Below are 9750 nucleotides of genomic sequence, written 5' to 3'. Positions count from 1 at the left end.
ATCTGAAAATGAAGTGGTGCAGAAAGAAATACATATGGCAGACCTTACCTCAACAACAGAATTATTATTGAGCCTATACTTGTTTCCTTGAAGAATCGGTCTCCCATCAACATGTATAGGTCGTTTACCCTCACTGGAAATGAAAAAGTCTCCATTGTTTCTCAACCTTATAGTTCCTTGCCTCCGTGAAACTTTCCAAGCTGGACCCTCCAAAGATAAATCCACATCTACACTGTGATCCCTAGTGGAGCGGCCCAGAGTTATCTGCGGAGGAAAATCATTGAATAGTACAGGTCAAAATCTTAAGGGAAACAGCAAAATTATTGAACTACAATTTACCTCTCTAGAACGCATTAAATAGCGAACCAGCCGACCTCTGAGAACTGCAAGAGTCTGATTATCAAATTCAGGAGGATTAATTCCAGTGACAGAATCCACAAGAACTTGCCAGCGGCCGAGTTCATTCTCCAAAGTCCGTATTTCTTTCTTGGCCCGGCTATACAAATAATAAAATGTAAGAAATCATGTTGAGAAAACACAACATTTGCATTATACTCAAACAGAGACTCAAACCATACCGATCTGCTATAGCAAGTTCTTGTTCTAAAGCTTCATCTCGTAGGTCAGCTAATTCTGCATCATTGATCAATTCTTCTGCATCAGAAAAGTTCAGAACATGCTCAGCTTGGGGCAAACTTTGAACTGCAAAATGAAAATAATATTTAAACCAAGCCATTATCAATGACAACAGACAAATAAATAAAAATTCATCCAAGTTATGTTAACTGACCAGTTTGATCAGGTAAAAGATGATATTGTTTCATCAAAGTCCAATGGGTCAGCAGAGATTTTGCTGTTCTAGCAGGAAAAAAAACTTGTGGATTTTTTTCAAGGAGTTCTACCATTGTGGTGACAGTAGGTGAAGATGTCTGTGGAAAAGGCAAAATTGAAACTGTATAAATTTATTGAAACATAAATTGATAAGGTACGTCAAATGATGGAATGAGGACTTACAGATTTGATGGTTCCGAGGAGCTCTTCTTCTGCCTTACTAAACAAAGCTTTTGCCTGCACTGCCTGTGTGACTTCAGGGTGAAGATTCCTCATGGCAGAAACAGCAACACGAGAGACAATTGGATCATACAGCAACGCATACCACCGCTGCTGCAGCTCCTGGACTGTAAATCTACAGGAAAATTTTACTCCTCGGTGTACCATACGAATATCATTTGTCTGAAATTGTTAAACAAGCAGATATTAACAACCTTGCTTTTTCACTGAGAAAAGCAAATACCTTTAAGTGAAATTTCAAAGGCCAAGAATACCTGCTGAACACCAATAATAAGAGCAAGATCATCTGTAGGCTTCCATCGCCCTAAGTCCTTTGCCGACACACTATGCGCATGTTTCTGCTTCCTGTTGCGTCGTCCCCCAGGCATGGCACTGCCCTTAGAGGACGTTCGCTTTTGTCTATTTTCTGGGGGTAGAGGAGCAGGGACTGGTGCAGGTATAGGTGGTGCAACGCTGGTGCTTGCACTAGTGCTTGGTGTTGAATGCTCTGTAAATTGATATACCATAGACAATAAAAAGTTTTGAAACATCCATACATTTATTGTAACATCCAGAAAATTCTAGATCAATTACCATAGCTCCGTTCAGTTGGCTGAGGAGGAAGGGTAACAGACTGAGTTCGAGTCCTGACCACTTTAGATGCAACTGGGCTACCATAGGCACCAAGACTTGATTCCACCAGTTCATCATCAAATTTTCTTCGTTTGATGGACCGAGAACTGCTGCTCAAAATGAAATGAGATGTAGATTACCTTAGAGAAGATTAAGCACATAAATACATTTTTACTACACTAATAAACATACCTCCTCCGCTTCAAGGACTCTCCTGAATGACCCTGCATTGCTTGAAAATTTGGGCTTCCATTGTTCAGTAATCCACCTCCTAATGAATCATTCGCATAAGCTCCTGAACTTGATGCTTGATTGTGCTCCATTGATCTGAAAATTATATGAATTGCAGACGTTGAAACAAAGTGGCAGTCAAATACAAGACACAAGCTTTGACATAATTACGTATGACTGATTTTTTAAATATAGTGCCAAACGGAAAGAGAGTCGAGATGCAGTTAGTTTCAAATAAATGTTTGGATGGGTTGTACGACGTGACATGGGATAAATACGACTCGAACATTAGCAAAGTGGCGTCACATGAAACATAACCTCAACAAATACATCGTGGCTTACTTTAGGAGTAAATAATGACCGAAAACCTTATTAAAGAATAAAAAGATATACACACCATGTGTTAAAACTTTAAAAAAGCTTAACTTTTTTTGAGAACGGACGACAAAATAGTCAAAACATGTTTTTTGACATTAAATTTATTTCATTGCTCACAAAAACAAAAACATAACAATTGAAGGTCGACAGCAGAGAGCCTGACATCGGACAGGGTTGGCGGATCCCTTGCTTGGCGGTAGTGGGGGGAGATGGGGTACCGCCGCTCGCCGCTCGCCGTCGCCGTGCCGACTATTGACACGACGAAACAGGACCACGCAGCCAGACAAGCCAGACAAGGCAGACGCTTTGGCTTTGACACTCAAAAGATGCTGTTGTTTGTAGGAAATTCTTCGATAAGAATTCAGTGTTCCAGATTAGAGGAAGATATTTGGTGGTGAGTTTATCTGGTAAGTACGAAAGATGAACTAATCTTGTGGTAGATTAGCTGTAATTGTTATTTCATTTAACTACTACCTTGGTGCCATAAAACTGTCATAGAAGCGTGCAAAGGGGACGGGGCTTTGGTCTCAAGAAAAAACGCAAATGGTGGTTGTGGGTACCGAAGCTTGTTTAGTCCTTGTTCTAAAATGTGAGGGCTCTAAAGAGTAACATCATGTCTTTAAAAATTCATATATACAAACTGAATCAACAGATACATAAACAGCTCACATCATTAGTTCAAGAGTCAACATTATATCTTTAAAAATTCATATAGACAAACTGAATCAACAGATATATAATCAGATCACATCTCTAGTTAAAGAGTCACATCATATCTTTGAAAATTCATGAACACAATATGAATTAACAGATACGTATACATATCATGTCTCTAGTTAAAAGAGTCGCATCATATTTTTAAAAAATTCATATATACAAACTGAATCAACAGATACAATAAATATAAATAATAGAGTGAACATAAAACAATGTACAAGATTATTATAGTAGTATGTTATGCTTATCTCTTAATTTTGTTGACGGCTTTCCATGAGTGAAAATGGGTCGAGAAACAAATTGTACTGAAGGTTTTGTTGCTGGTTGATTGAAAGTTGTTGTGCGAACTACTTCACTAAATGGTGTGTCAGGGTCCAGTTCGATTTCATGATCATTATTAAGGGAACTTTCATTAAAGGGAACACAAGGACTAGCACAGCTATTATTATCAATACTTGAAGAGGTTGAAGCTAACAAATTCCTCTTGATATCAGCCTTCTCTTGAAACTTTGGAGTTTTGCTTTTTTCATAACTTAGTTGTTTTTTTGATAGTTTCTTCTTTGTAAAGGGTTTTAATTGTCGTTTCAATTTTTCTCGGGATGTGTGTTTTACAGTTGCTGTCATTCCTGGCATACTTTTGTCGCTCACATCCTGATCCACAACTGAACGGCACTCAGCTAACATTGCTTTAATATTACCTCTCAAGTAAGGATATAAAGTTTTTTTAACTGAATCATTCTTAATATGATTTGAAAGTTCCTCTAAAGACTTCAAAAGATCTTCCTCTTCTTTGTCTTGCCTAGTGTTTTCATTATTTTCGTTATTGGAATTACCATTATTCTCTTCTATGTAGTGAAATTCAACAACTGCAGATTCCGTTTGTTTTGAAGTATCAGGTTGTGTGTTTTCAGAAAATTTCGAATGCACCTTGTGAATGTGCTTACACAGAAGAATTTCATCAGGGCATGTGCACATGTACATATGAGCACAAAGATTGTCATAGCAGTCTGTTGCATGACACTGAAAAAAACACATACCAGGTTGTGTGCATGTGTCTGATTTTTTAAAAACTTTATACTCCATATCTGGTATGGACTGAGATTTAATGATCCAATACTTTGAACCATTTTCATCATATTCCTGGACGGCATCACATGGAATATTTACACCTCTCAGATGCCGTTCAGAAATATATTGAAAATACTGTTCTCTTGGTGCAACAGTATTTATGGTTGTCTGCCTTCTGGTGTAGTAATCCTCTTCAACCTCCAAAAGTAGATTCACAAGTGTTTCAATCCTCTTGTTAGGTTTTCTCTTTAAGTATATTGTTTTTAAAATATTATGAAAAGATTCCACATACATAGTAGTCTCAACGTTTCCATGTGGAAACCTTCTGTAACACTTGGCCCATTTCATTTTCTTTGGAACACAAGTTGCTTTGAAATAAGATATAAATAATTTAGTCATTTTAAAATTTCCATATTTTTTTGTAAAAGTATCTAACGCAAGGTTAAACTCTGATTCTTGGGTCAGATCTATTACTACACAGAGCTCCTTAAACATCTGATCTTCAAGCTCTGTGTTTTTAACTTTTGTATGTAATTGGCCCTGAATGGTCCTCTTGAAGTGCCAATCACACAAAATATGTCTAATTAGTTCTTGAAAGCCCATATTCATGGAGTTGATCAATGCAGGGTCATCGTCAGTAATGACACAATTAATCTCTAAATCAGGCAACCTTAGTTTCAATGCCTCAAAAAAGTACTGCAAATAATCCTCTTTCATACTACTACTAATTAAATGTGCAAGAGGATATCCTCTGTTCAGCTCATCAACTCCTACAACATTTAAAAGCTGGTGACCATACTGGTCCATGTCATGGGTGGCGTCAACAATCAGTATAGTGCTACTTGCCATTCTCATCATTTCTGCTTGTTCTTCTGTTTGCAGACCCAGCATGAACACATCTTTAGGAAGATTTTTGGCTGACTCCGGTCCATACTTCAGCTCATAACCTTTAGGTTTGTATATTAATACTGGATTATAATTCTCTTCTCTTAATGTCTCAACTCTCATTCGTACAGCATCAGAATCATTTGAATGTAAACTTTTTTCTGCAGCCATTTTTCTCTTACGTTCTCGTAGTGCTTTTATAGTGATGAAGTCATTTCTTGTCAGTTTCATGTCTTGTCTTTTTCTGTTTTCCCTTGAAAACTTGTCCCCTCTCAAAGTTTTAACAATCTTTCTGGGTGAAGCACCATATGCCAAGTGCTTGTTTATGTACGAATTTGTTGCCTCAGTGAGGGGCTGATGCTTCAGATCAGCCTCATACTGGACATGGTTATGTGTGGGAAAATACTGCACCTCCACACCTGTCTTGGTTTCTAAAACTTTCATCATAGCTATGCAGTTGAATCCTGTCTTCATTCTGCCTTTTTTGTTGCAGCTCCTCTTCCTCCGTTTGAATGCTGGTCCGTCATCTTGTGATGAATCTTCATCTTCAGAATTCTCTCCTTCCACAAGATCACTGGAACTTTTTGAATTTATTTTGGCACGTCTTGGACCATCCTGCTGGCAGTAAAAATAAGAATGGCCATCTTTTTTTCCATACTGCTCTGAAAAGTAGCTGTACTGTTGTTTCTCTTCTTCATCCTTCCAGTTTATGAAATGTGCCCAGTTATCAAATTTAAAATTTTGTTGGGGTAGTATTTTAGCTTCGCCAGAGTGTGAATCCTGAAAAACAGGTATCTAAATTAAATTACTCAAATTTTAAATACACTTTTGTTTTTACTAATCCTATGATCTATCATTACTCACCTTAAGATGTTGAATTAAGTCAGTTTTATGCCAACTTTTGAAACTGCATTCATTAAATAAGCACAAGTGCCGAGGCTTTGTCTTTTTGTTTAAAGTAGCTGAACATCTATTTAGAGAAACATGCTTCTTGAGACTGTCTTTCCTTGTGAATTGCATGTTGCATTTTTCACAGGGAAATTTTGGTAACTTTGATGGGTTGTTAGAACAAGTTGCTTTGTGCTTCACCAACAGTTTCTTTGTTTTCAAATTCTTTGTACAAAAAGGGCAGCAGATGCCATTGTTGCTATTATCAGGATATATCTTTCGGCGCACAGTTAGGGTACCTGATATTTAAAAAACACGATTTTATTCTTGGAAATATGCTGTGATGTAAAACTTTGAATAACACAAAGTAATTTATTTTCTTACCAGTTCTCTTTGGTTGAAAATCGTCATCAAACAATGGGGATGAAGGTGAAGCGCGGGACTTTTCCCCAAGCCTGACCTCATCATTATAAAATTCACCTGACATATTCATTCCCTCTTCCATTTCAATAAAATCGCGCGGAGAGTATAGCGCTGTCAAGGTGTGCCGCGATTACCTGGCTCAGGTGGGCGTACGGTAGCGCTCAGGTAACAGGTGTATCGCCGCGGCCGCCCGGCACGAACAGGTGTAGCAAGAGCTTTGCTCTGTGACGTATAGAGTGCGCCATCGGCGGGAGCGGCCACGGCCGCGATCTGCACATAGTCGGCGGGACCCTCCATCTCCTGCCCCCACCACCGCCAAGCAAGGGATCCGCCAACCCTGTCCGATGTCAGACTCGACAGCAGAACAACTTTCGGCGATGCTTTGTAGAAGGCGCAAACCGGCTTAGGCGCCAAAACAGACGGCCATATTGTGTATTTTCATTTAGAAGTTGACAGAAAATGTGTTAGAAAATATACCTGGTACCTACGTCTCCCTTGAAGCCTCGAAGATGTTGTGAGTAACCGCACGTTCCTTAAATTTTGTATTTACAATGTTAAGATATTATTTGCAGTCTGTGTAATGGATTTAACAGACAGCTCAGACGATAGTGGTCTTGCTCTGTTGTGAGAACTGTCAAACTGCTGGGGTGTTCCTTTGTCCTCCAGCATTGCAGTTGTTTCAAGTACTATGAATGACTTTTGTTTCTGCTTTTCGCATTTCTTGATAACCTAGTCTAGCTAACCTTACGCCAGCCTAGTTGTGATTTAATTTGTGTATCCAATGAACTCTAACCTGTCCTTGTGGTTGTTGTGATCCCTGGTCCTCAGCCTCCCGGACCCTCAACAAGGACCTGTATTTGTCTGTCACTTTCCACTATTTGTATCAAAATTTTTCTAACTATGTGTGTTTTGTAGTAGATCAATTGTACCACTCTCATTCTTTTCTTGGAGGAAGATCAGTATATTCTGTCAATTACGTGACATTTGACCATTGTCAAGAATTTTTTTATTTCTATTACATTATGAGTCATCTTTTTGACCAGATATATTAATGAGTGGTCTCCAGTCCCAGTATTGCTTATCATAATGCTATTACATGCCTATGACGTTGGATAGGATCATAAATTTTTAAGTAACGTGCTTTCTGAAATTTTCAAATAGTCAGCCATATCATCATTTACAATAATTTATAACAGTCAATTAAATTACTCTCATTATTAAAGGTAAGGTGCGGACCGTTAATGGCTGTTTCCACCAGTTTCAGTCTTCTATTTTCAATTTCTGGAATGCTTTGTTCTTTTAGGCTAATTCTGAAGTTTTTTGATGTGCATATGGTCAAGACAGATAGACTCTGGGCTACCAGGCTTGGCTAGAGCTCAGTTTGTCCAAGATAGACTTAATGAGGGTTTTTATTTTTATTTTTTATCTCTTTGCTTCTTTTTAACTGTGTGCGTGTGTGTGGATGCCCCCACCACATCCCGCGGTCGTCGCCTTGGTGACTTGACTCTGTCCTTTTAAATCTATCGAGGGAAATTCGGGAATTGTATAAAACGGGGCGGGGCATGTGCCGAGGAGAGGGGCGGGGCGGGGCGGGGCGGACACCTGGTGGCCTGCATCCCCTACGACGGGCTGGCTAGGGAGCAAGGAGCGCTAGGGGTCGCCGGCAGGGGACCGGGACCCGGGCTGTGCCGCGCAGACGGAGCTGGCAGCCAGACAGGCCGTGAGAGCCCGCCCCGGGCAGGGCGCGCGCGTAAGCGGGGAAGGGAGGCGCTCCGACGGGGTCCGCGTCCGCAGTCGGGGCCTTGACGGTGTCCTCCGCCTTGTGGGCCACGCACTACGAGATGTGGCGTTGAGCTCGACTCCCGTGTCCTCGCCGCCTGGACACCAAAGTAGTACTTTAGAAGTACACGGGACGCACTTGGACCTTGTACTTGATGTCGCGGGCCCGGGCAGGGAGGGTAGGCCGGGGAACTCCTACCAGGTGACACTCTTGTACGAGTGTGCGCTGGGTCTCCAGACTAGGGTCCAGTGAGGCTGTGCGCTCTTCTTAGCTCTGCTCTTCCCAGAAGGACCTCGTGTCCACATGAGTCACATCGCGACCATCGCCGTCCACTCTTCCTTTCGTGCCTAGGCTTGGGGGTTATTGTCTGCGGTCAAATCGTAAGGGCTCATCCGTTATGCGTCGCGAGTGGTCCGCCCGTTTCGAACGTCTCAAAGAATTATATTTAAATCACGGTGATTAAGAGTTTACTCTTGAATCTGGTTGACACCAAACCTTTAAAGGGCGTATACATAGTCTGTATAAAATACTTGTGTCCGTGCGTCCGAGGCGGAAACTCGACGTTAAACGTCCTGGCTCGGATAAGACATCAACCAGATGCCCCGCTTCGACGGGAACCTGGATGCCAGCCGGGAGTCCTTTTGGCGCCAAACGCGCGCGTCGCGCGCTGGCGCAGACAAAGAGCCCCACGGGCAAGCCCGCCGCAGCCGGCCGCCGCCGCGCCCCTGCAGGCCCCGCTGTTCCCGTGGGACTGGACTGTCCTGGACTGTCCTGGATAGGCCCGTTAGGTCCCAGCGCTGCCCTGCGCGGAATGTCCCGCCCCGCCGGGGCCTCGGCCAGGCCAGGACACCAACCAGGACCAGATGACGTAAGACAGGGACTGACGTGGTGCTCGTATTTTAGGGACCGACCCTTCCCCCACTCCGGAGGGAGACTGAATGTGAGAGAGAAGGAGCGAGTCATCCCCCTACAGCCCACGGGAGCGAGCGAGAGAGAGAGCGCGCGCCGCCACTGCGCCGGCTGCCTGCTGTTGCCGTGCGAGTGAGAAGAAGGGGGAGGGGGGCGCTGCTGCCGCTGCCGCCGCGCTGGCCCGGGCGCGCTCTCGTGGTCCTCCCTCACCCCCACTCCCTCTCCCTCTCTCCCTCTTCCTCCCTCATATCATCAGTCTGGAGGGAATCGTCGTGGGGTTCGGGTCGAGGCAAGTCCGTGCGATCCGCAGCCACGGCAGCCGACGAGTTTCGCGCGCGACCCACTCAGCCGAGGGATATGCGAGTGTAGTGCAGCGCACCGAGGACACACCATGGATAGCATTATGGACGGGTACTACTACCCCCCCAGGGCGGTACCCACCCACCACCACGGCTACAATAACAACCTGGTCAAGATCGAGGACTTCGGCAATGAGGCGTAAGTGCCGCGTGGTGAAACTCTAGTGTCGGTAGCACATGCCGAGGGGACGTGACGAGTCCTTATGCCGCGCCCTGGAATGTCGGCATGGAGCTCAGCCCCGGTGCTTAGGTGTCTAAGCCCCCCGGACCGGAGCCCGTCGGAGCGGGGGTGCCCGCCCGGAGCACGCCTCCGGAGTCCCCGGACCCGGAGGCCTGGCTGGCGACGTGACCGGGGCCCCATCAGGTGATTGGCTTTACCGTGTCAGCTGTGCGGGGCGGGGCGGCCGCCTGCGGGGGTCCCTCCGGAGC

At 43.7% G+C, this 9750-nt stretch overlaps 3 protein-coding genes across 5 annotated transcripts in view; 1 reads left to right on the top strand and 2 right to left on the bottom strand.

Annotated features, from left to right (window-relative positions):
* On the bottom strand, positions 1 to 2617 carry LOC113214185 (microspherule protein 1; the record flags this gene model as incomplete). The annotated part of the gene is made up of 9 exons (XM_026433477.2): positions 2312 to 2617; positions 1876 to 2010; positions 1645 to 1793; positions 1326 to 1558; positions 1015 to 1233; positions 791 to 929; positions 579 to 702; positions 340 to 496; positions 1 to 264 (listed from the first exon to the last, which is right to left on the bottom strand). Coding segments are annotated over exons 2-9 (1416 nt in total), but the record flags the coding sequence as incomplete, so codon positions are not given.
* A 617-nt stretch (positions 2618 to 3234) lies between these two features.
* On the bottom strand, positions 3235 to 6623 carry LOC127751213 (uncharacterized). The gene is made up of 3 exons (XM_052274361.1): positions 6235 to 6623; positions 5827 to 6149; positions 3235 to 5742 (listed from the first exon to the last, which is right to left on the bottom strand). The coding sequence occupies exons 1-3, from the start codon at positions 6353 to 6355 to the stop codon at positions 3235 to 3237; spliced, it is 2952 nt and encodes a 983-aa protein (XP_052130321.1). The 5' UTR covers positions 6356 to 6623.
* An 11-nt stretch (positions 6624 to 6634) lies between these two features.
* Positions 6635 to 9750, top strand: part of LOC113214870 (transcriptional activator Myb) — a 22254-nt gene continuing 19138 nt past the window's right edge. For 2 of the 3 annotated variants that reach the window (XM_026434386.2, XM_026434369.2), the window contains exon 1: positions 9211 to 9460. In XM_026434386.2, the coding sequence (XP_026290171.1) occupies positions 9354 to 9460 (107 nt within the window). In that variant the 5' untranslated portion in view covers positions 9211 to 9353. Of the gene's footprint in view, positions 6788 to 9210; positions 9461 to 9750 lie in introns of those variants that run through there. The other variant, XM_026434377.2, reaches the window with a different exon arrangement.

This window comes from Frankliniella occidentalis, unplaced genomic scaffold (assembly GCF_000697945.3).
Source record: "Frankliniella occidentalis isolate FOCC.00 unplaced genomic scaffold, Focc_3.1 Scaffold381, whole genome shotgun sequence".
Taxonomy (NCBI): Eukaryota; Metazoa; Arthropoda; class Insecta; order Thysanoptera; family Thripidae; genus Frankliniella; species Frankliniella occidentalis.
The sequence above is the reverse complement of the archived record's forward strand: the minus strand, read 5'-3'. Positions and strand labels throughout refer to the sequence as shown.